We start from the raw sequence: 27,204 nt of genomic DNA on the forward strand, positions 1-27,204 counted from the left end.
TATAATTTTGGTTGAAATACAGTGGTTGCCGAGCTTAAATGAGCAAAATCCCTATATCCTACTTCAGATATTCTGTATAAACCAAAGCAAATGAAATAGGAGGTTAATGGCACTACTATGTTTTCTAAGTTAAAATGTTTAGTGAGCTTTGTTTAAGGTTGTCTGAACTTTTCTTCACGGAGAAGGATATTTTCCTCTAACACTGTTTTCTGAACTTTGTGCTGTTTCTTTCTATGTAGCTACAATTCAAAAGCCCATTGATAGAGCTTTGAAAAGCTCTGTGTAAGTCTGTGAGGTAAAGCAGGATGAGTCCTTTAGGGCTGCTCACCAACAGTTCTCCTAGCCCCAAGTAACAAAGCAAACAGATCCCAGTTTCCACTTTCACTCATCAACTGTTCCCCAGTTACCAGAATCCTGGTACTTGGAGTGCTGCTGTAAGGAACTGAGAAATCACGGAGTCTCACTGCCCCAAATTTTGTATGCAAGGTAACTGTAACTAAGGCCCAAAGAAATTCTTAATCCCTCCACCTCCAAAAACAGCTTCTTCTTTATTTATTCACTTAAAGATTTATTTCCCTTCCTCTCTGTGACGCTTTCTGCCTAGGCACTGGGAAATCATCGGTAAACAGCACTAGGGAGGTACTGGCCCTCGCTGACCTTACGTTTTGGAGATTTAACGGTAGTCAGTCACTTCAGTATTTAAGGCATTGAGAAAACTCCTAAGAACTGCAGAGTGCTCTGGAAGTAACAGTATTTGCTATCCATACGTACTCTTCCAGTGTTTCAGGTGTACTCTTCATTTAATTCACTTGGATCGGTGCCTTTATCATCCCCATTTAACAGGCCCCAAATTGCCCAAGGTCACCTAAATAAAAAGTGGCAGAAACAGGATACAAACCCTAACAGGCTGCCTCTGGAGCCCACACACTCAACCCTGTTAACTGGAGATCTGACCTGGTCTGAGGGTGACAGGGAAGGTTTCCTTAAGAAAATGATGCTTGAGATTAGTTTTAAAGGATGAACAGGATTCATCTGGATGAAGGGGAGGAAATTTGATGGTGTTTGGGGTAGCCTCCTAGGCACAGGCTCTAGCGTTCTGCAAAGGCCAGAACTGGGAAGAAACAAGAAAGGAGAACAGTTCGGTGTAGCCTGCAGAAGGTTTTGTCATTGTGTCTGGAGAGGTAGGAAAAATCGGAATATCCGGGCCTCATAAGCCTTTTTTCACTAAAAGTTTAGGTTCTCATCACACACTCTAGCTGCAGGGCACAGAATGAATTGGAGGTGGCAATAATGGATGAGCAGAAAACCTATTAAACTACTGAAGATGCTGGCTTGGGCAGTAAGGATGGTAAGAGGTAGGCTGACTCGAGAGATAGCGACATGAATTGCTTTTTGTCAGATGACAAGGGTGAGAGATGAGAAAATTAAGGATGACATCAGTGTAGCAATATCTAGAATGAACCCACCCATTATGCGTGTCTTACAGCTGAATCTGGTAAAAGACATATACAAGATTTTTTTAAATTGAGGTGTAGACGATTTATAATATTAGTTTCAGATGTACAACACAGTGATTCAAAATTTTTATAGATTATACTCCATTTAAAGTTGTTATAAAATATTGGCTATATTTCCCTGTGCTATACAATATATCCTTGTAGCTTATTTATTTTATACATAGTAGTTTGCACCTCTTAATCCCCTACCCGTGTCTTGCCCCTCCTGCCTTCCCTCTCCCCACTGGTTAACCACTGGTTTGTTCTCTATATCTGTGAGTCTTTTTCTGTTTTGTTATATTCATTTGGATATGTTTTAGATTCTACATATAAGTAATAACAGAGTATTTGTCTTTCTCTGACTTCTTTCACTAAGCATAATACCCTCCAGGTCCATCCATGTTGTTGAAAATGGCAGAATTTCATTTTTAATGGCTGAGTAATATTCCATTGTATATATGTACCACATCTTTTTTATCCACTCCTCTGTCCCATTTGTTTATTTTTGCTTTTGTTTCCTCTGCCTTAGGAGACAGATCCAAAAAACTATTGCTACAATTTATGTCAAAGAGTATTCTATATTTTCTTCTAGGACTTTTATGGTTTCCAGTCTTACTTTTAGGTCTTTAATCTATTTTTAGGGTTTTTTTTTAATATGTTGTGAGAAAATGTTCTAATATTATTCTTTTACATGTAGCTGTCCAGTTTTACCAACATCATTTATTGAAGAGACTGTCTTTTCTCCTTTGTATATTTTTGCCTGCTTTGTCAAAGATTAACTGAGCATAAGTGTGTGGGTTTATTTCTGGGGTCTCTATTCTGTTGCATTGATCCATGTGTCTGTTTTTGTGCCAGTTCCATACTGTTTTGATTACTGTAGCTTTGTAGTATAGTCTGGTCAGGGAGCATGATAACTCTAGCTCTGTTCTTCTTTCTCAAGACTGCTTTGGCTATACAGCAGATTAATAAAACACTAAGCATGATTTTGCAGTCTTAAATTGCTGTTTAAGCAATTCTGACAAATTAAACTAGAAGAGGGCTTCCCTGGTGGCGCAGTAGTTGAGAGTCCACCTGCCAATGCAGGGGACACGGGTTCGTGCCCTGGTCCGGGAAGATCCCACACGCCACAGAGCGGCTAGGCCCGTGAGCCATGGCCGCTGAGCCTGCGCATCCGGAGCCTGTGCTCCGCAACGGGAGAGGCCACAACAGTGAGAGGCCTGCATAACGCAAAAAAAAAAAAAAAAAAAAAACCTAGAAGAGACTTCAGTCAGCTTTAGTGTGCCCCTAAAAGTTTAGCAACTTGTTCAGTAATAGACTCAGACTCTGGGTGGGACAGAACCAAAAAGGTTATCGACACCAGCTGAGCCATTTTTCTAGAGTAATATATACCTAATATCTATGAATAAATGATACCAAAAAATATATGACAGTGCTGTGCTTCCAGGGTCCTTTAGAGTGAATTAATACAGAAATGACTAGGTCACTAAATGTACAAGAGACTTTAAGATGATAAATAATCCACCCTGTAAAGCAGTTGGCAGGGCCTTGGCTCACTTGCTACACCACTCAAAGGACAGAGAAACTCACTAGGAGAATTCATATGAATGTGAAAATAGCTTCAGCATAAAGCAAACTTAATGTGTCAGATGGAAAGAACAGCGATTTGACTGCAAGCCTCATTTTACTCTCCAGGGTGGTATTTGCCTTTCATAAGTGAATTTAGGAAATGAGTCCAAGAAGACTGCCTGGAATTCCAGGACACTGAATGTGTGCTCTGGAAAAATCAATTTGCAAGTATATTGAAAGTTCTTATGGCCCTGCTGTCTTTTTTTTTTAAAGAACAACTAAGCACACGGAATGTGACCCAGTTTCACTGAGTCTCAGATGGTGACATCAAAATTTTTATTCTGCATTTTGTAACCAGTTGAATTTTGAGCTATCTGAACCCTATACCTGCTTTTCTTTAATACTGAGTCACAGCCATCCTATTTTTAATGTAAGGGAAAAGCTGATGGCTTAAAATAAGTATAAAATTTATACGTAATATATAGTGATTTATAGTTTATAAAACGCATTTACATTTTTGTCTTATTTAATCCTTCAAACAAGCCTCCAGGAAGAGGAGACCGATTTTGATTGCTACCTTTTACAGATGAGGATACTATGGCTTGGAGAGGTCATCTGACATTTCTTCTTTCAAACAGCTGTGACTGGAAGAACTAGGACTTGGCCTCAAGATTATTGACACTTCACCTAGTGTCCGATTCCACTAAGCTGTCTTTCTAAAATTAGTTAGAATAATAATAATAATAGTCATATTCTATGAAAGATTACTGTATGCCAGGTACTAGGTAAGATCATTACATACATTACCTCATATAGTCCCCAAAACAATGCTATAACGTAAGTACTATTATCTCTTTTTTAATAAACAAGGAAACTGAAGCTTAGAAGAATTAAATGAGTTACCCAAGGTCCTATAGTTAATGAGCAAAAGGATAAAATTTTAACTTAACCAGAGCCTAGCTCTTAACTATTACTCATATTAATAGTTGAATAGTACTTGATGATTATCAGAAACCTAAAAGCAAATTTTGAATCAAATGTACGTACAAACGCAAACTGTAGTTAATTTCTTCATACAATACACAGTGAAAGTACTCAGTTTTTTGGTTTAGTTTTTTTAAATAAAGCAAAACTTCATAGCCATAACCTTCAAAAATACCATTAGCTGATTAGTGAGGCTGTGACAACGGAGGTACCCCAGACACACGTTGGAAAAGACTGGAACAGCTGTATTGTAAACCTCTTTTAGGGAAATGCTCAGGATCTCACAGCCACATGGAAGCCAAGAGCAGCAGCAACAGCACGAGGCTTGCCGGGGGAAACACTTTATCTGAGGCCAAAAAGTTGACTCATTTCATTCACGCCTTCTAAAAAGGACGTGGCCAGCAGTGTGAAGAAGAGGCGAGAGCGACCCCTGCACTGGCCAAAGCCGCGCGCCACTGCATCCCCGTGTCCAGCGCCTACGTCCCGCCGCCGTCACCACCATGCCCAAGAGAAAGGCTGAAGGGGATGCTAAACGAGATAAAACCAAGGTGAAGGATGAACCACAGAGAAGACCTGCAAGGTTATCTGCTAAACCTGCTCCTCCAAAGCCAGAGCCCAAGCCTAAAAAGACCCCTGCAAAGAAGGGAGAGAAAGTACCCAAAAGGAAAAGGGGGAAAGCTGATGCTGGCAAGGATGGGAATAACCTTGCAGAAAACGGAGATGCCGAAACAGACCAGGCACAGAAAGCTGAGGGTGCTGGAGAGGCCAAGTGAAGTGTGCATTTTTGACAACTGTGTACTTCTGGTGACTGTACAGTTTGAAATACTATTTTTTAATCAAGTTTTATAAAAATGCAGAATTTTGTTTTACTTTTTTTTCTTTTAAGCTATGTTGTTAGCATACAGAACACTTCGTTGTTGTTTTTTGGGGGAAGAGCACATGTCACTAATAGATTGTCTCTGAAGCTGGATTGACATGGGAAAGAAACACCTTTCCCGTCTGGTTTTGAGACACTTCCTCCTGGTTCCCAGGAAGGAGGGGTTCCTTGATGTTGACACACAGTAGCCACCTTGGCACAAACGCCTTGTGGTGTGGAAAAACTAAAATTAGTTTTTATGTCCTCTTCTCCCTCTCCACCTTCAGCATAGACTTGACTCTCTTAAACCCAGAGACCTGTTGGAACCTGACCCCCCAAAGTTGGTTACCAGTGTGTCAGGCAATCTGGACTTCGCATTGTCACCACTGAGATGGCGTCCCTCAAAAGAGCAGCGGCTCCTTCTTTAGATTGTGGATCTTCAGATTGATACTTTTGCCATTTTCATTTCCATTTCCTGAAAGTCAGGGTCGGCTTGTGAAAAGTTGTTAAACAACATACTAAATGTGAAGTGTCAACCCTCACTCTAAACTTTCCCTGTTCAGAGCATCACATGAAGACTTCATGGGGTTTTATAGTGGCTTTCTGATTTTGGTAGTCCATTGCAAAAGGGAGTTTGAAAGTTGTTGTATACTGTTAACGATTGTCTGCCCATGTCCTGCCTGAAATACCACGATTGTTTATGAAAAGTATCTTTAATAAAGCTGGATACAGTTTGGGAAAAAAAAAAAGGACTTGACCTTCCACCTTGTTTAGAGCGAAAAGGCTAGTAATAATATACAGTGGTGAATAAAACCTCCACGGCCCCTGCCCTTCTGCATCTCTCAGCATGCAAGGGGGAAAGAGATGGAACATGAATTGTTTAAGGGCTAAAAATGCAAACTCCAAGATCCAATGGAAGAGTAGCACAGAAACATATTTAGACTTGGGGGCTGGGGAAAGTCCCTCGGAAGTCATGACATTTATGCTAAGACCTCGTAGGTGGTGCCAACAATGTAAAGAATGGGGAGAAGGAGAAGAGGACTCCAGCAGAGAGTACAAAGTGTGCAAGAGCCCTGAGGCAGGAAAAGGCCTAACACGTTTGAGGAAATGAAAGAAGATTAGTGTAACAGAGCCTGATGAGCTGGTGGGGGGTGAGGCAGGCCCATGATGAAGTGAGAAATGCCTCATCATAGGCCAGAATATAGGATTTGGATTTCATTCTAAAAAAAATGTGAAGCCTTTGAAAGATTTCAAGCAAGAGTCTGACCTGATGTTTTACTTATTTTTTTAAGCACACCAGCTATGTAGAGAAGGATTGGAGGGAAAACAAGAATAAACTGAAGTAGGTGAGCTAGGAGGTTATTGCTGTAGTCCAGCTAAGCCACCATGGTGGCAGGGCTAGGACCTGGGCAGCAGTTTTAGGAAAGTCAACAGCATCTGATGGCTTGGGGTTAGGATGGAGAAGAAGGGTTGAGTCAAGGATGATGCCTTGACTCAAGGTTTCAAGGGTAAGCAGGTGGGCGGTGGAAAAAGAAACAGGATGGGTTTTAAGAAGAATATCAAGCACTCAGGCTTTTGTCGATACACAAGTCTGGAGCTTTGAGGAAAGGTTGGACTAGGCGTATAAAAATGTGAGTGTTATCACTAAAGAGGTGAATACTGAATATCAGAGAAAGGGAACACCAGAGAATAGGTGTGATTACCTAGGGAGAAAGTGAAAGTGAGCAAAGAAGGGGCTCAGGATCGAGCCCCAAAGAACAACATTTTGAAGAGGAATAGAGAGCTGTAAAAGGTTGCCTCTGACCTCTTCCTTCCTAGAGATCTCCAAGCTGTGCTAGCTCCTCTAATCTGTAATCATATTCAGCCTCGGCCCTCTAGTATATACTTTTAAATTTTTTTCATAGCATATTCTTTTCTGAAGATATTTCTAATCTTACTTTTATTCCTTTATGCATTATAAATGTAGTTCTCTCATATTCTGTGTATAATAATTCTAAATTGGAACCCAGTGCAGGACTGTTTCTGCTGGTTCTTGCTCATTTTTTCCCCTGTGCCCCTGGTCCTCTAGTATATTTGTTTGGTTTTACCCAAAATATTTTAATCCATGCAGTTTAGTATCAGTGGATGAAAGAAACTTTCCTATAATGCAGATTAGCTGATAAGCTTTTGTAAATAACTGACCATGCACATTTAGAGCCCCTTTACTTCTTAGTTTGTGACACACACTGTGTAGGTGGTCGGGGGAGTCCAGCATTGAAGACATTATCCTAATATTACTCAGCCATTAAAAAAAGAATGAAATAATGCCATTTGCAGCAACATGGATGGACCTAGAGATGATCATATTAAGTGAAGTAAGCCAGACAAAGATAAATATCATATGATATCACTTATATGTGAACTCTTAAAAAAAAAAAAAGATACAAATGAACTTATTTCCAAGACAGAGACTCACAGACATAGAAAACAAGCATATGGTTACCAAAGGGAGGAGAGGGGGAGGGACAAATTAGGAGGTTGGGATTGATATATACACACTACTGTATATAAAATAGATAATCAACAAGGACCTACTGTATAGAACCTGGAACTATACTCAATATTTTGTAATAACCTATAAGGGAAGAGAATCTGAAGAAGAATATATATACATATAACTAAATCACTTTGCTGTACACCTGAATCTAACACAACATTGTTAATCAACTCTACTTCAATTTTTAAAAATATATTAAAAAAAAAAAGACATTATCCCCAGCATCACCACTCACTTGAGGGCATATAACTGTACAGTCTAGTCCAAGAGGCAAACATGATAGTAAGTTACACAAATCAAAGCACAGAGCTATGATAAAAGATATAAAAATATCGCTAGGAGAATCCACTGGAAGATGTAGTAAACACCAATGGAGGAGATCTTGCAAAGCTTCTTGAAGTGCATATTTGAACTGGCTTTTGAAGAAAGGGTAGGATTTAAGACTGGGCAGTGTGATATGTGCTATGCTCAGGAGTTTGGCCTTTATCCCAGAGACAGTAAGGTACCACTGGAAGTGTTGTCGAAGGAGAATAATACAGTCAGTTGGGATTCAGGTAACCCTAGTGGTAGGAGAGGGAGTTAGTGGTGAGGAGAGTTTGAACACGAGGACCCCAGTTATGAGACAGGATGAGGGCCTGATCCTGGGCAGAGACGACAGAAAGGAGAGGGCTGATGTGAGGGACATTTCAGAAGTATAACAACCAGATTAATTCCATAGAGGGAGTGAGGGTTGTGATCCTGTGTGTAACTACTAACAAAAATATAGAAGCTAAGAAAAGGAAAACAAAATTCGGGACTGAAATAGGTCAATCTGTAGTGCCTTAAATATTTGTCAGTGATGAGGAAGAGAAATCTGGGCTAGCAATCTTAACGTGGTTATAGAAGTGGCCTGAGTGAACGTAAATCACACGCTTACTAGCTGTGTAAGCTTAGCCAGCTTATTTCACTTCTGTGCCTTAATTTCCTCGCCTCTATTAGGATAAGAGTAACATATCTCACAGAACTGTCGTTAGAATTAAACAAGTGAATCCATGTAAATCACTTAACAGTGACTGGCAAGCCCAGAGTAAGCCCTCTGTAAATTCAGCTATTATTAGTAGTGCTAAGAGGTGGGGGCAGGAAGATAAATCAGGAGCTTGGGATGAACATATACACACCACTGTATATAAAACAGGTAAACAACAAGGACCTACTGCATAGCACAGGGAACTCTACTTAATAGCTTGTCATAACCTGCAATGGAAGAGAATCTGAAAAAGAATATATATGTATATATAACTGAATCACTGTGCTGTACACGTGAAACTGACACAAGATTGTAAATCAACTCTACTTCAATTCTTTAAAAATGATGTAGATTTTTTAAAAAGAGAGAGGTGAGACAAGAGCCGAGACTAGCACCCGAAGAGCCTGGATTCAGGAGGCCAGTGGACAGAGCAGCAGCCGCCAGGTGTGCTAGAGCACAACAGTGGGAGAGGTCGGGACAGCAGCATCGCTGAAGTCCTCTGCGTGTCACGTCGGTTTATAATTCAGAACACTTTCAATTATTTCCTATGACTCGCTTCTCACAGTAGCCCTGGGAAATCATTAAAATAGGTATTCTCATTCCTCTTTACTAAGGAGAGAGAGCAAAATCGCCGAAGCTACAGTTAATAAATGACATGTTCGGTTTGTGACCTAGACCTCCTGATTCTGCTTCCAGGAAGTCAGAACTATGGTCTGAATTGCTTCACTCCAGATTCAGGACCCTGCCCTCCAGAATCTTTTCCAGAATCCATCTGAAGTAGATAATGTTTTTATGTAGTGTTCTTCATTTTTCTTTCCCTTTAAAAAAATCCCTAATTAACCAAAAGCAGGGGTCTAGAGCCAGGTGGCTCGACTTCCAATTCTGGCTCGCCCATGTACTAAATGTGCCACCAGTATAATAGCTGTATGGCTCTATTTTCTTATTTGTAAAATGGAAGAGATAGTACCTCGCTCTTATTAGGATTAAATGAGTTCCACCTTAGAACAGTGCCTGTTAATAATAACAACATTATTAGTTGTACTACTAAGTTAACTATACAACTTTATTAGGGTTATATTTTTCTTCTATAGCCAACATGTACATCAGTACTTTACCAGTAATTACTTTTCATTTTTGTAAAACTGGCCCTGTGACCTCAGATATTTTTTTAATCACAAGTCACTAGAAAAGAACAAACAAAAATTAAGTCCCACTTATTGGTATTAGTTGAAGAACAAATCTACACAAACTGGGAATTATTTTTAAATGGTGCAGTAGTTTATTATGATTACATAAAGTAGTTAGAATTAATGCTTAGGAAAAAATGTTTTTAGCTCCATGACTTCCTTAAGAAGAGAGAGAGAAAAGGAGAAGGAAAGGAAAGAGAGAGGTGGGTTAGGAAGAGAACTAGAATAACAAATTCTCTGTTCTCAGTGGGCTATAGGGAAGGCATATCAGAAAAGACTTTCCTTAGGGCATAACACAGCTAAGTCTTTAAAGATGAGTAAGAGTGAGCCTACAGGGACTTCCCCGGTGGTCCAGTGGCTAAGACTCTGCGCTCCCAATGCAGGGGGACTGGGTTTGATCTCTGGTCAGGGAAGTAGAGCCCACATGCTGCATGCAACTAAAGATCCTGCATGCTGCAACTAAGACCCAGTACAGCCAAATAAATAAATAAATATTAAAAAAAAAAAAAGAGCCTGCAAAGGTGGATCTCACTAGGGAGAAGATAGACCACACTTTCAAGGAGATGGCATTTGAAACACACCTGAAGAGTAAAGAGAAGTTAGAGGTAAATGAAGATGACAGCAGGGGATTATAAGTGGATAATGAAATCGTGAGCAAAGAAAAGGAAGTTAGAAACCAACGGGCTGATGACTGGCCTGTAGTCTAGATCCTCTAGACCCTCCAGTATGGTCTGTGGACCAGCAGTATCGCCATCACCTGGGAGTCTTGTTAGAAACGCAGCATCTCTGGGCTCACCCTGACTCCTCGACCAGCATCCACATTTGAAGATCCCGGGGTGATACGTATGCACTTTAAGCTTTGGGAAGTGCTGCTCCAGAATGTATCGCTGGCCCTTAATCTTGGCCGAACATCGGAATCATCTACAGAGGTTTTTTGGTTTTCTTTTTTAAGTGTTTGATGCTGGGCACCACCCCAAGAAATTCTAAATAAACTGGTAAGGGAAGTGGCCTGGACACTGGGATTTTTTAAATCTCCCCAGATAATTCTAATGTGTACCCAAGTTTGAGAAGCAGTGGAGATTGTCAAACAGTGCTTTTCAGTGGAGAGTATGGTCATTAAGCATGAAAAGGTTTATTGGGATGAACTGCAGAGCGCTAAAGGCGTAAGGGGGTGTGTGTGGAGCGGCGGGGGGGGGGGGGTTGTTGGTGGGTTTGTTTTAGCTAGCCACTAGGGGCTAAATACCACCAGTATGTGAACCTATAGAGGAAAGGTTGGTTTTAACCTAAATATATTCCTGACTTGAAAATGTGACATGGAAAGTACAACATTCATCTGTGAAATATAACCTGAAATATAACCATGAGAATCCGATGAATAGCTGTTTTTCTATATTTTAAATGTTTCTTAAAATTTTAAAAAATGTATAGTGAAATGACTAAATGGAACGATTGGTTTTCTGCCTTGTTTTCCACTACATTTGGGTTTGAAAAGCATGAAAACCCAAGGACAGACAGATTCCTCCATGCAAATGCTTCTCTCTCAGATCCACTGTCTAAACCCGGAAAGAGAAGATGACTCAAATCCTATTTCTGAAATGTCACCTTGATGGATCCTGCCCTTGCGCCTTTCCATCAGATGGCAATCTCACCACAGTTTATACACTGTCAGTATTCTGTAACAGGTCCACAGCCAGTCAGCCAAAGCGCTCATGCTTTTTGTGCAACACTGTACTTGGTATAGGCTTTTGCCCAGTGAATAACCTTCCTGCACCCCGTGTAGCTGGGGCCTACACACCCTGATTGCGTGACCAAGAACAAGAGAGATTTATAAGGGCAAGTAACACCCAACCTTTTAAACTATCACCCACATTATACCTGAATATAAATGGGCATAATAGTTTTTTTTAATTATAGAATCATATCCACTATTTCTAGAAAGATAATGTTCGCATGCATTGAGGTGCTAAGAGAAAGACCTTGCTTCTTATTGCAAGATTAATTGGGAAGCTGGACTGGTTTTTGGAAGATGAAGCAAAACAAAAAAAGTTCAACTGGGCTGTAGTGATGACTGCACATCTATATACATTTACTAAAAATTATCAAGCTATATATAATAGATGAATGATATGGTATATAAATGATATATCAGTTAAGCTGTAAAAAGTTGGGGGGAGGGTCAATTAGAAAAAAATTGCTAAGAATTCTCCCTAAGAAAACAAAGTGAGATCACCAGGGTAGCATTATCATAGGAGCGTCTGAGAAGCCTGGTGCCTGGAAGGTTAGGAATAGATGGTAAAAGCAGAGGTGAGAAAATCCTGATCTTCTTACTCGGATTTGCACATTCTCTGGGACATGGCCTGCCCAAATGAGTCACTTTCCTTCTCTGGAACCTCTGCAGAGTCATGGGAGTGGGGCAGGTGTTGAAATCACCCCAGAAGGAATTGATACTTTGATATTCTTGGCTCCAAGCTTTAGTGACCTGGGGCATGGAGGTCAGTGCCACTTTTAATACAAAAAAGGAAGGCAGGACCATGGTGGGGCAGACAGAGGAAGTGCTGTACTAACATGTTTACAGAAGCCAAGGCAGCCTGGGTGACCCACCTAAAGGGAAAGAAACTTGTCTGGGGTAAGTAAGCAACCTCAAGGTCACTGAGAACACTTTCAGGCCCCAACAGAAGCAGAATTCTAGAGGTTCTCCTGGACCTGCAAAAATAGTCTGTTGCATGTATGGGAGTGAACAGGGTTGTTCCCAAAATTCATCTTGCCTGACTCGCCTTTTCTCTAGGGCCTATGTCTTGTTCTCGGGCAGGCATTCAGGTGTCACCCTTTCACACTGCTGGGGAGGAAGGGACATACGAAGGAAGAACTTTGTTTTATGGAGGAGGAGTTCCTACCAAGAACAATACTGCACAAGAGTATGAAAACCTCTGCCAAAGGATGTTGATTTATTTTGACTTATTAAGACTGGCTCTGAAACACTGATAACTTTATGCAGGTATTATCCAGTAGGGCAAGATGTTCTTAGTGGAGTGTCCATGAAAAAGCTCAAATAAAATTGATTTATCCTGTCATGACTGACATGAGGCAGGAGAAGGGAAGGTATTCTTTGCAATGGCAGAAGATAGTCTTTCATTTGAATTTGCATATGGAAAAGCAATTTCATAGTAAATGAAGTAAGGACACTGTTCTCCCTTCTTGAAAGGCTGCATTTTGCAGGGTGAGAGGTTTATCATACAACACAGAGGCATGACCGAGATGCTGCATCCTGACTCCGTACCCCTGGCCCCGTGTGCCCTTGAAAACCCCAGACATTTGGATGGAAATCTCAGAGCACCTTTGTCAGCCTCCTTACTTCACAGATAAGACTGAGGCCCAGAGGTCTGCAAATGGCTTTCCCCAGTACCTGAGTGAGTGACCTGAGCGTCAGAGACTTCAGAACTAGAAGAGGATCTTTCCGACTCCATCCCTGAAACCCCTAATACGGGAAACGATCTTCTGTGGAGGGGACAGGGTCACCCAGAGAAGGTCATTGCCTTCCAAGAGCTTTCTAGCACACTTCAGGGCTTTGTTCCCTGAGGCATCTAGCAAATCGCCTCAGTCAAAAGTATGTTAAACCACCCCATTAAGAAGTCGAGGGCCCCCATTCTCTGAGGCATTTCTGCTGAATGGCAAGGAAGATTTTGGCAAGTTCTTTAAAATAAATAAATAAATAAAAGGAAGGGGGGGAAAAAGCTAAACTCACCACCTATTGTTTCTCTATCCACAGGATCATATTGTTTTTATTGCCAGTATTGAGAAATTCATGGAAGATAAGTCAGCAGGAAGTAAAAATTTACGGAGAAGGGTGTGTGTGTTTGCTGCTTCCACACATTAATGGCATGATTTTTTTTTTATGCACAAAGAAAAAAAGGAAAAGAAAACCACCCACATTTTAATTTAGCATGAGCCAATTTACAGAGCATGAAAATTCACTTTCATTCCCAGGATTGGCACGTGTGCAATTAGCAATGCAGTGTATATACGAGAAGCCATGCTGTTACCAGTTTATCTCAAGTAATTTGGTGTCATTTACAAAAGGAAGAAATTCCTGCCGCCAGAAGAGACAGAAGGAGATGGAATGATCAAATCATGGAGAAACACTAAAATTACTAAAAATCCACAACAGCTCGCCTTATTTTTCTTGGACCCAAACTGTCAGGGTATAAACACTATTTGTTTCTTTTTTAAAACATCTATAGTTTTGCTGTAAATAATAACACTGTATAAATTCTAACAGAAAAAATGGAATAAATGTCAATAAGGCACTGCCTCTTAGAACACAAAGAGAATATTGCAGATGCATTTAACATAACGGGGGTCTCAAGTGACTTCACCCCAAAAGAAGGAGGAGGGGTGATGGGTAGGGGGATCTTCACCGATTCTTGTATATTAGCAATTATAATGTTTGTATACGCAAAACTGCTAGCTTGATTTTAAAAAAACAAATCTTTAAAATCTGCTGCAAATTTAAATAATTCCCAAAATGAGGAATTCTGTAGTTCTGTGAAAAAAATTTTTCTTCAGAATACTAATATTTTGATGCATGTGTATCACCTTATTTTGATTAAATCTTTTCCAATTTTGCAAACACTACAGTATACTGCAACACAGAAGATTTTATCTGTAAACACAAAGCCCTTCATCTAATATTTGTTGCTATTGCCAATTTTTCAATGAAATGACCTAAAAATGAAAAAAAAAACCCTATACGGTAGTTGCTTTAGGGGGAGGGGGGTGCTGGTAGTGCTTAAAAGGGTAATGCTTGCCGCTTTAGAGGTGGATGGTGCTCATAAGAGGCCCCTGTCAGGGGTATTTTCAGTGGACTGCACAGAAATTCTTAGCTAGTAGAATGGCAGCACGCTGTAAACTTATTCCTGTATCGTGTACTGGCTGTAAGATGTAGACACCTTTCAGTAAGCCAATCATTTGTAACCATTCTAGCCATGTCATATTAGGTTAATAAGGCTGCTGTGTTTTAAAGGGCATTTTTATTTGGGTTTTGGTGAAATTCTTTAATTTGTTGATTATATTCATATAAAATCAGCATTTATTGACACATAGCTCTAATGACATATGTATGAGAAACCATACACTGGATGACCTAGTCGATTATTTAAGCATAAAATAAATTGTGTTAAACTCTTCACCTATCTGTGCTCTACAGTGTCCTTGTGTTCTCTGGCAAAAGGTAATTGTCTTAACTCCTTGTCACTTGGCCGCAGCCGTCTTCCTCACCAGCCCGTTTCGTGCCTCTGCCTCTGTGGTCACTAAAGAGATAGTCCCCAACATTCAGTCCTGCCCTGCCAACTCCCAACTTAACACAAATTCTGTGCATTTCATTGAGAAGCCAACAATTACAGACTGACTGACAAGTGATCTTTGCCCACAGCTGGTATGAGCTGCCCCCCCAAAACGTGGAGAATTGGGGCTGTAACAGCTGGCACGTACAGAAGTTGTAAAAGAGCACTTTCAGGAACCATTCAGACAGCAGTTGTCTGTAGCCCATAAAGCAATCGTTTTTAAATTGACATTCACTGTCCGTGCTTGTGAGCTGGGAGATTTCACATAATAACCCAAATTTCTAACTTCTCTTGAAAAGCAAGATTTAGCAACCACAAGTCTCACTGCCAGAAGGCCCAACCTGCTGGGCCACACTGCCCCTGCCCGCTCCAGCCAGGCCTGGGGTCTCCAGGCACCCAGTCCCATCCCCACTTCTCACACTGTGAGTGCCCTGGCTGGCCTGTAGGTGCTGGAGTCTGTGATCACACACTACATGATGAACTCAACAAGGCGGAGACCGTGTCTGTTTTCATTTTTATTCTAGCCCAGAGCCTGGCATATAGTAATGGTGGTAGGAGCAACTGTCATCACCATTGCTGCAACTGGAATGCTCACAGAATGCCAGACGATTCTAAGTATGTTGCGTTTATTAACTCAGTCCTCATAACAACTTTATGAAGTAGATACTGTCTTTGATAGTAATCGTCCCTGTATAAATATTCAGTGGGTGCTTAGAGCCATCCAGCAATGTCACAGGTTTTCTGTCATTTAGGATTATTGCCAAATGGGACAAGTTGTTCCCAGTCAGGTTTCAGTATCAATGCAGAACACATGTATAGGGAATCTACTGTGCATAAAGAATGGGGCTAGACTGCATTTGCACGGCATCCCCAATAAAAAGATATTCATTGGGCGCCCTCAGCCCAGCATCAAAATCATCTTATGATGAGCAAACCGAGGCCCCAGGAAGATTTTTTAAAATCCAGGTATCCTAACTTCCCATCTAAGTGTTACGAATTTCTGACTCACAGTCCTAGACATAAAGGTATTTACCCTGAACTAGAAATTCAGTGAAGTGTACTTGTTTGGGTATTAAATGGTTGTTATGTTTATATACCTGAAAATTTGACTTTAGGGACACGTGATGGGCTAAACTTCAGGCCAAGCAAAAGTTCATAAATTTACTCAAAAAGGGAAGTATCCAAAGTAGGATAATCACGATTTTATTTGCATATACATAGGTATATGTATATCTTTATATATGTGTGCATGGACTGAATGTGGGCATGCGTTGTATACAGTCTTCAGCCTGCTAGCTTATGAAAATGTATTTTAGCTTTCCTTGATTTACATTGCTGTTAAAAAAAATGAACTGTGATTGACAGATTCTGATATTTGCTGTGTTTTTCAATTTTATAATCCTACCAAACTCCTGAGTTTCTTACATTTAAAGGTATTATCATTATTGTATTGCCAAGTATGGCAATATACTGTGCAGGGTTATTTCACCATTTCTAAGAGGGATCTACTTCACTGAACACACAAGCAGCCAGCCTTCTATTAATAAATTCTGCCTTGGCCTCCTGACGTTCCACCATGTTCATTTTGGTACCATCCTGGGATCCCATCAAGACGTGTGTTTTTCCAGGGCAAATAAACAAACAGAGAAAGTTGTCTGCTTGTGGATGCTCTTGATCTGTTAAAGAGGCCCTGGCATATTAAAAGGTGTGTGGTTTCCTGGTCATATGGTACTGCTTCTCTTTCACGAATTAATCATCAAACAGGCCATAAGTAAACATTTCCAACCCTGGGATTCGAGGCCAACTTTACAAGAGTTCTTTCAATAACAGAGACAAAAGGTTATCCGGCTAACCATGCACCAATACAAAATCAGTCAATAAATAACAGAGTGGACTCGGACGAGCATTCTTAGTAACAGGCCCAATAGCTTTCCCTTTTTTCAAGAGAATTAAATGCAGACAGTTCAACATAGGAGCAAAAAGAAATTTGCCATTATATCTGCTACACTCAATGACTGACGGCTACGAATGATAACGACAACTAGGTGAACCTGCAGTGAAGAAATTATCCCTTGGTGCTTCCTGTGTTAAGGAATAAACACCCTGAGGGCTGCATTTCCAACAGGACATCCTGAGACTCCTCACCAATTCCAGAGGCGTTCCCAAGCACAGCAGAGATGAATACCCTCAGGGGGTTCGAAAGGAGTGAGGAACCACTGGGCCACAGGAGGCACCCCAGACACAAGGACTATTAGGGCTTTTTCTCCAGGACCACCTTAGAACATCTTGTGGACATCCAGAAAAACAGGTGATCTCCTGGCCTAATTTCCCCCGCCATCCTCAACTGCCACTTTTCTCCTGACATCTAACTCAAGCAAGGGCGTAATTCTGAGAGCTGGGAAGGAATGATGATTTGCCAGCTTTTCAAAAGAGTTCCAGCATGTGAGGCACACCACCAGGTCCTCACACCACACTGCACAGCACTCTGAAGGGAGGGACTTTGTTTTGTTCTCTGCTGTATCCACAAAACCTAGAATACTGCCTGACACCTCATACATAGGTACTCAAAAAACACGCACTGAGTACATGAATGAATCCATCGACGAATGTCAAAGGGCAAGGAACAGTAAATGGGAAATGTTACTCTGGGCACCATCTTGTGCACCACTTCCTTTACAGGTTCAAGCAAGCTGTGAATCAAAAGAAAACACTGTTGTTGATTCTAATGACTTAACTCACCAAGGACTGACTTGTGTCACCGTCCTGCACTAGCCCTTTCCAGGTGCACAATCCCCTTGTTAGCCACAAAGTCTTAAATACCTGGGTTTACCTCGTAAGCAAACAGCATGTCCGACACACTGCTGAATTAGCATCTCTCCCACGGCCACGGGCTTTAGTCCTCCTCACTGACAGGCCACTGAGAAACCAGGCGAGAGAGTGGAGAACCCATCATGAACCCTCGTCTCTATTAAAAAAGTCAGCTGAGCCTCCTCTCTTTCAGACATAATATCCAAAAGTTTTAAAAAGTCTGACCACCTCAAGAGCTCCACCTCAGCGTTGCTAAGCGTTAGGCCCGTAAAGGACCGGAGGTCCAGAAATGACACCCTAGAAGCCCCTGGACCAAATCCAGCCTACAGCAATGCTTTGTTTGGACCACAAAGAGTTTGAAAAAAACCAACATTTTTAAAAAATCAGGAGACTGTAGATGAAAAGGGGATTTCAGCTTCTTTTTAAGATCTGAAGAAGTGACAATGCTGTTCCCGAAATGCCTTAGGACAACAACCAGGTAGAGCTGAACCACGCCTGCCTCCTTTGGACAACCTGTGTTTTACTGTTCACCACCGTCCCTCCTTACCCTATAGCTTCTAAAACTCAATCTACTTTATTCATTTCTATCCCCAGTCTCTGAGCTAATGGGAGGAAGGAGAAGGTGGCAAATTGCTGAGAGCCTGTTTAAATTCTTCCTTCTTTACGGCAAGCCAAACATCTACCTCATTTTCATCCTGTCTCAGGGCCAATAAGAAGATGGAATAGAAGACTGAGTGACTGGGAAGAGGAAGATGAATCATGTGCTTCTCCAAATCCACCCATCCATCTCATTCAACAACGTGTAGTCACTGCCTGCCACTTTTCAGGTGCTCTCCTGGGGACAGGATACATCAATTTCCTGCCCACTGCCTTCAAAATGAGGAGGACATAAGTAGCTTCTGTGTGAAATCTAAATCTAGGGCTCCTCGGGAAAGGAAGCCCTGGAATGACTTGTGGAAACAAAACTCCTAGCAGCCCCTCCGCAGCAGTGCATGCCGGAGAACAGGGCAGGCCGTGACGGATGGAGAGGAACGGCCCATGCTGCTCAGGCAGCCCCTGCGCACACCTGCTCTTCACAGTTAAGTGAGACTCGAGCCTGACAAAAGTATCAATTTCGGTAGAAAACTTTAAAACATTTCAAAGGTATTTTTAAAACTCTACAAGAGAATACAAGCCATCTTGCTTCCAAAGATTCTAAATTTAGGTGAAAACAGTTGAAACTTTCAACTCATGTTCCGTGTTCTTTACCTTCCCTACGTCAAGTCCCCCCTAATTCTGACGGCCTCACCAAGCCTCCCCCGCTGATGCCAACCCACGCTGGTAGCTCAGGTGAACTAAACGAATACCCCGTGAGTACCCAGCACTCACTGAGTCTACATCCTTGATGGTTCCTCTGGGCATCTGGCACTTCCAAGAACAAGGACTGTGTTTTCCACAGTCCCAAGAGCAAAGCTGGATGCATAGAGGGTATAATAAATACCTTTCACAGGCCTCATCACTTATTGTTCTTTATGGTCGTCTTGCCGGAACCCAGCGATGCTGCAATACACACTGATGCTCAGTCTGGGCATACATCCCACCCTCTGGAAGTCCATGCTTGAGTGCAATAAAGAGCAGTGCTAGAGCTGCCTCCCAGCCTGGCTCACCCACACTGCCGTCGTGGTTGGTGCGCCTTGCCAGGTGGAGCTGAAAGCAAGTAAATAATGAGTATCTAAGGAAAAGCCTGTGAAACCGTAACCCATTCAAGGCCATGTAGATAGTGTACTTTTCTTCATGCTCCCTTTCCTCTTACTTCAACACCAGAGTTGCTCCACAGAGGGAATGCTCCCTGGCCTGCAGTGAAGACGAACCTCAGTCGACCCACACTGGGCATGCAGTGTGAGCCAGAAATGAACCTTTCTAGTCAGCCACTGAGATTCTTCAGTCATTCGTTAGTATAGCATAACCCACAATTAATAGACAAGTCAGGCAGAAGATACGAAGTGGTGGCAGGTACTGGGTAAGCCCATTCCCCTTCTAAGAGTCTCCCTTCTGGGAGTACAAGCCCAGCTGTCAAGTTTTTTTAACGTTGGCAGTTAATTTGATTTTTTTACCCAGTAATGTTGTGTGGATCAAACAAAACATGGGCCACTGGTGTTCCACCTCAGCCACTGGCTCTCGGCATTTGCAGAATGCACACACGCCTGGATCATGCTATACACACCTCCTGAGATGCGATTCTGAATTACACAGTCTGAAGCTGGTGTGCATAAGCAAATGTCTGAACTCCTGAGTCAGCTGATGGATGACTTATCACCCCCACCGCAGTGCAGCGTGGTCGTTCTCTAAGTACCATTTCAAACGCTGAAACTCTCATTAAGTGTCTGAAGAAGTAACTTGACTTTTTTACATGCATTTAATTGCATTTTAGTGAAGAGTTGACCTTCACTTGTCCACCTGGGCCTAATGTGGCTCTGCCCACCTCTATAACCAAACCCTCCCGTCCTGCCCTTCTCTCTCACTACACTCCAAACCAGTGATAAAGTATAGTCCATGGACTGGTCTTAGTCTGAGGATTTTTTTGTTGCCTGTTGCAATGAGATAAAAAACCTGACCCAGGGACTTCCCTGGTGGCGCAGGGATTAAGAATCCGCCTGCCGATGCAGGGGGCATGGGTTTGATCCCTGGTCCGGGAGGATCCCACATGCTGTGGAGCAACGAAGCCCATGCGCCACAACTACTGATCCTGCGCTCTAGAGCCCGCGAGCCATAACTACTGAGCCTGTGCGCCACAACTACTGAAGCCCACGTGCCTAGAGCCTGTGCTCCATAACAAGAAAAGCCACTGCAATGAGAAGCCCGAGCACCGCAACGAAGAATAGCTCCCGCTTGCCGCAACTAGAGAAAGCCTGTGCGCAGCAACTTAGAACCAACGCAGCCAAAAACAAATAAATTTTTTAAAAAAGAAAAACAAAACCTGATCCAGATTTTAAAGCAACTGTGTTACTAAGCATGTTCTTTATTTAACTTTTTTTTTTAATATAGTAAGTCTTTCTTGAGAAGGAAAGGGTGCACAGACTTACAATCTGGTGCAAGCTCCTTATCCTGTCGCAGACTGTTCCTTATCTTGTGCAGAACTCTGCATAGCACAGTTGTAGCCATACTAGCTTCCTTTGTGTTCCTCAAATAATGCCAAGTTCCTCCTCATCCCATTCCTCTTTGTACTTACCCTCTGCCAGAGGAACTCTCATCTCAATCTCCAAATGTCCCCTCCTCAGGCCTTCCCTGCACACCCTCTCCAAAGCAGCCTGACACCCACCCCTAGAATTCTCTGTCACACCACTTTACTTATTCGCTTCATAGCATTTATCACTAGAATCATCCTTTTTGTTTATTTGTACACTCGTTTACTCTCCTCCTTATTCACTGCTATATCCAAAGCCTCTAGCACAGGCCTGGTACTAGTAGGCACTCCGCATTTGTTGAACAAATGAATGAGGGGTGGAGGAAAGCACAGACAAGTATGGCTTAGGCCACATATCTGTGAACGCCAAGGAAGAACAGCAACATCTTCAGTGACTCATTGTCAACCATCAAAAAGATTTCATTTTCCTGGGAGGGCTGCTGAGCTCCCACCCCCGGTGCAGACTTGCTGAGAAGAGCTTTAGAATGCAACTCCCCCTCCACAGCCTCCTGTGAGAGCTTTGTTACTGACTGTCAGGTATCATTGTGGTGTTTTTCCATCTTGCACCGAGGCCACGTGATGGGAAGGTTGTTAAAATCATCTGGTATGTGTCACAGCAGAGCTTCAAATGACTCTTTGAATCACCCAAAGGCAGCCCAGCCCCTGCTAAACTGGTGCTTAAAATATGAGCCATCTTGGGCTTCTCTGGTGGCGCAGTGGTTGAGAGTCCACCTGCCGATGCAGGGGACACGGGTTCGTGCCCCGGTCTGAGCGGATCCCACATGCCGCGGAGCAGCTGGGCCCGTGAGCCATGGCCACTGAGCCTGCGCGTCCAGAGCCCGTGCTCCGCAACGGGAGGGGCCACAACAGTGAGAGGCCCGCGTACCTCAAAAAAAAAAAAAAAAAGAGCCACGTTCTGGCTGAAACAAAAATCTTGCTGGTGGACTAGTAACAGAACAGAGAGACTAAGTGGCTACATTGTATAATGGCTGCAACTCTTCCTACACTGAGGGGGCAACCTGCAGCTGGAATCTAAATTCTCCTTTGGCTTCACAAGAGTCAAAAATCAGATGGTACAGGGCCTGGTGCAAGGCATTAAAGAGTAGTAGGGACGGTGGAAAACCTGAGCGCATGTGCCTCAACTAAAACCACAGTGGTTAGCTAGCTCTAACAAAATACTATAATGCAAGAACGCAAGCCCAGAAATTGTCAGCGCTTCTGATTTATCAAGAGACACTGGAAATCTGTAAGAAGGGATGAAGGTGGGGTATGGATGCAGATGAGTATGGATATACATAAAATTCAACTCAAATGCTATTTATTTAGTTCATACTATGTCCAAGTCACTGTCCTAGGCATGTATATATGTCCTAGACACAGCTGTTTATTAAAAGTAAAAAGGAATAAGAGCTGAGACTCATGGACTCGAAAAGCTTTAATCTTATCAGAAAACCAAGACATGCTCTTAAATAAATAGAACATAAGACAATATGGGGAGTGCTGTGTATTAAATAAGTCTATGTGTATAAAGCACAAAACAGTCCTGACACATAGTAAATCCTACATGTGTTGGCTACCATTGTTGATTGTATTACAATCATGATCTCAGGATTACTCCCGACACAGTGAACTGGAGAAGGCCTAGCTGAGAATCTTGCACATATTAGGTATTTAATAAACACTGAATGAATGAATGCTTGGTGAAAGAGCAGCATTTGAGCTGGGACTTGAGAAATAAGAAGGATTTTAACATTGTGAAGAAAGGAGGCCTACGCAAAAGGAACAGAGGAGCTAGAAGGATAAAGGCATCCAAAAGCATGCACAAACTCTGTTCTGGTCAGAACTTCAGGAGAAAGAACAGGAGGCAAGGATGGAAAGAGCAACTCACTGTGGACAGCCTTGAATGCTACTCAAGACACCAGGTGGATCACAGTAGACACTTGAACTCCATGTAAAGCCAGCTCTGCACAGCCTTCTAGATTGCATAAATGACTACTCAGCCAAAAGTGAAACTAGTTTTCAAAAGCAGGCCCAAATTTTAGGTATTTAAAACAGGGAGCAGAGTTTCATGTGCATACATGCTTTTATGTAGTTTACATCATGCTGTACTAGTTATAATGACCTTGGGCATTACACTTAACCTTTATACTTCTTCATCTGGGAAGCCTACTTGTTGTGACTTGTGGTGGTTTATCATATACGGAGAGGTAAAACAGAAGGAAGTGCCTGACTTGGGCCTCTCCAGTTGGTGAGCAGTGGTGCTGATATGAGACCTGGGACACAATCTTTTACGCTCTAGGATGCTACCTGCTGCTACAGAGGCCAGGGGACGTCCACTCAGGGACTTATAATCCAGCCCTGCCCCACTGCCTACCAAGGCCTCAGGGCTCCAGCAGTCCCCTCGCTCCCACCCTTGCCCCTGGACAAATGGGCCTGTGTGCCCAGCTCAGACGCCAAAAGGGAGCATCCTGCTAGAAACACCCACTCTGTCCCCACCATGCAGCCCCACCCCTCTCTAAAGTTAGTCACTAACTCCTTCTTGAAAGAAGGAAGGTCCACTCTTGACACAATAGTCTCCAGTCTCATTCTTTTTTTTTTTTTTTTTTTTTGCGGTATGTGGGCCTCTCAGTGCTGTGGCCTCTCCCGTTGTGGAGCACAGGCTCCGGACGCGCAGGCTCAGCGGCCATGGCTCACGGGCCCAGCCGCTCCGCGGCATGTGGGATCTTCGCAGACCGGGGCACGAACCCGTGTCCCCTGCATCGGCAGGCAGACTCTCAACCACTGCGCCACCAGGGAAGCCCTCCAGTCTCATTCTTGTTTCTCCAAATCCACTTCCTCTGCACCACAAGAAAAGAGAAGTGTTTTTCTGTTGTTGTTCACAGAGGCGTAAAATGTGTGGGTAACTGGGGTGAGGAGTGAAGGCGGACTCATGGAACACTTGTAACCAGACACGATTTTTTATGAGTTGGGCCCACAATTACACCAAAAGATTAAAATGAAAAGATTCTGAAGCTTGGATGATTTAACTACCTCTTGATCATCCAAAATAGTACTAAAGTTCACAGCTTACCAAGTCATAATGAGAGTGAACTCCCTGCAAAAAGCAAATCAGATATTCAAATGGAGAGCTGCCTCTACTGTGTACAGCCTGGGCAGGGGTCCACAATGGAAGCATGATGACTTCCAGGTATGAGAGACAATGCCACACTAAGGATCCAGGATCACAGGTCCAAAGTCAGGGCCACAGTCAGGACTGGTGATGCACGTTCTCATGAGGACACTGGGAGGCTTTTGAAAGCAATAACCTAGAGGCCAAGCTGAGTTTGGCAACCAAGCAGTTGGGATAGAAGGTGAGTCAGGAAAAACCGGATTCAGGATTGTTGTCTAATGCCTTCCCTGTTGCCTGAGCCTATTTCTGTTACATCACCTTCAAATGTGGCAGCTTTCGATCCAGCGGCAACTTAAAGGCACCACACGCTTCAGACACAAGTCCCTTGCAAAGTACAAAGTACCTCAGCAACACAGGTTGTTTTCAATGGTATTGCTAGTGAACACTGAACGGTGGCTGATTCATCAGAAATCATTCAGAGCCTATTTGCTTTTCACAAGTGTCTGTTCTATTACCTTGGCCCAGGGAGGAGGCATTCTTAATTTCAAGGCATTGTTGCTTTTATTTCTTTGCTCCTGTGTAGCCAACAGGAACAAGAAAGCACTAGGCTCTAAAGACTTATTTTCTCCTGATTTCTCTAGCTGTCCAGGTATTGTAAATTTTCCTTGTTTTTTAGTCTGTTTAAAAGCAGCAGGGCTTCCCTGGTGGCGCAGTGGTTGGGAGTCCGCCTGCCAATGCAGGGGACATGGGTTCGTGCCCCAGTCTGGGAGGATCCTGCATACCACGGAGTGGCTAGGCCCATGAGCCATGGCCGCTGAGCCTGCGCATCCGGAGCCTGTGCTCCACAACAGGAGAAGCCACAACAGTGAGAGGCCTGCGTACCGCAAAAAAAAAAAAAAAAAAAATAGGCAGCAGAGTGATAAAATGTAAGTACTAGTTAAAGGGAACTTGTCCTTTTGTCATAAAATTCTCCTGCACAGCAAAGGAAACCATCAACAAAATGAAAAGATGACCTAAGGAAAAGAGTCATGTACCACAATGTTCACTGTAGCTCTGTTTACAATAGCCAGGACATGGAAGCAACCTGAGTGTCCATCAACAGATGAATGGATAAAGAAGATGTGGCACAAATATACAATGGAATATTACTCAGTCATAAAAAGAAACGAAATTGAGTTATTTGTAGTGAGGTGGATGGACCTAGAGTCTGTCATACAGAATGAAATAAGTCAGAAAGAGAAAAACAAATACTGTACGCTAACACATATATATGGAATCTAAAAAAAAAAAAAATGGTCATGAAGAACCTAGGGGCAAGAGGGGAATAAAGACACAGACCTACTAGAGAATGGGCTTGAGGATACGGGGAGGGGGAAGGGTAAGGTGGGACAAAGTGAGAGAGTGGCATGGACATATATACACCACCAAATGTAAAATAGATAGCTAGTGGGAAGCAGCCACATAGCACAGGGAGATCAGCTTGGTGCTTTGTGACCACCTAGAGGGGTGGGATAGGGAGGGTGGGAGGGAGGGAGGGAGACGCAAGAGGGAAGAGATATGGGGATATATGTATATGTATAACTGATTCACTTTGTTATAAAGCAGAAACTAACACACCATTGTAAAGCAATTATACTCCAATAAAGATGTTAAAATAAATAAAATTTTTAAAAAAGACGACTTAAGGAATATCAGAAAATATTTGCAATTCATATATCTGATACAGGGTTAATATCCAAAATATATAAAGAAATCATGTAATTCAACAGCAAAAATACAATCCAATTTTAAAATGGTCAGATCTGAACAGACATTTTTCCAAAGATGACATACAAATGGCCGATAGGTACATAAAAATGAGCTCAACATCACTACCTATCAGGGAAATGCAAATCAAAACCACAATGAGACATCACCTCACAACTGTTAGAATGGCTAATTAACAAAAAAACGAGCTAACAAGGGCTGGTGAGAATGTGGAGAAAAGGAAACCCTCATGCACTGTTGGTAGGACTGTAAATGGGTACAACCACTATGGACAACAGTATAGAGGTTCCTCAGAAAATTAAAAATAGAACTACCATATGATCCAGCAATCCCACTTCTGGGCATTTAACTGAAAAAAAAAAAAATGAAAACACTAACTCAAAAAGATATCTGTACTCATCTTCATTGCAGCATTGTTTATAATAGCCAAGATATGGAAATAACCTAAGTGTCCACTGATGGATGAATGGTGAAGAAAACATGGTATATATACAATGGAATATTATTCAGCCAGAAAAAAGAAGGAAATCCTGCCATTTGTGACAGCATGGATGGAGCGTGAAGGAAGGAGAAAGATAAATATCATATGATTTCAAATATATGTGAAATCTTTAAAAAGAAAGAAAAAACAAACTCATAAATAGAGAATAGACTGGCAGTTGACAGAGGTCGGGGGGAGCAGCGTGGGCAAAATGGGTGAAAGGGGTCAAAAGGTACAAACTTCCAGTTATAAAATAAGTCCTGGGGATGTAGTATACAGCATGGAGGCTATAGTTAAACAATACTGTATGTATATTTGAAAGTTGCTAAAAGGATACATCTTAAAAAGTTCTTCTCACAAGAAAAAAAAATTTGTAACTACGTGTGGTGATGGATGTTTACTAGACTTATTACAACCATTTTGCAATATATACAAATATTAAATCATTATGCTGTACACCTGAAACTAGTGTAATGTTTTCTGTCAATTATATCTCCAAAAAAATTCTCCTGAAGACATCAAGCGAGAAGAGACAAAATGCAGAAGTGGTAGAGGCACAGGCTTCTCAGTGTGACAGACCTGGGTTCACATTCTCACTCCCTGTGATCTTGGGCAAATTATCTTTCTATATGCAGATGGGATACTAACCCCTCCTGGCAAGGGTGTTTAAGGATTTAAGATCGTTTATGTATAAGTCCTTGTCCAGTAATGGTAGCTATTATCATTTTAATCACAGCAAAATGTTGACCAGGAATTAAGTTACCAGGGCACTAAGAGAATCCAGCTGAACACTGTGCAGACATAGCAAATGAGTCATTTTAAAGGTTCTTTGTGCTGTGGCAGGAGCACAGCATGGTTGGGTAGGAATGAAAGGAAGCGGTACGTGAGGGGCAGGAAGTAAACGGA

General features: G+C 42.2%; 2 protein-coding genes across 2 annotated transcripts in view; both read left to right on the forward strand.

The window, feature by feature from the left end:
- Positions 1–14,767, forward strand: part of LOC307175491 (ankyrin-3-like) — a 331,772-nt gene extending 317,005 nt beyond the window's left edge. Inside the window, exon 44 of the mRNA XM_079900598.1 lies at positions 13,398–14,767. The gene's annotated coding sequence lies outside the window, so the exon portion shown is untranslated. The remainder of the gene's footprint in view (positions 1–13,397) is intronic.
- Positions 3,666–5,009, forward strand: LOC307175419 (non-histone chromosomal protein HMG-17-like). The gene has a single exon (XM_079900501.1). The coding sequence runs from the start codon at positions 4,547–4,549 to the stop codon at positions 4,817–4,819; it is 273 nt and encodes a 90-aa protein (XP_079756627.1). The 5' UTR covers positions 3,666–4,546; the 3' UTR covers positions 4,820–5,009.
- Positions 14,768–27,204: the final 12,437 nt, after the last annotated feature.

This window comes from Stenella coeruleoalba, assembly GCF_951394435.1.
Source record: "Stenella coeruleoalba genome assembly, chromosome: 16".
NCBI lineage: Eukaryota > Metazoa > Chordata > Mammalia > Artiodactyla > Delphinidae > Stenella > Stenella coeruleoalba.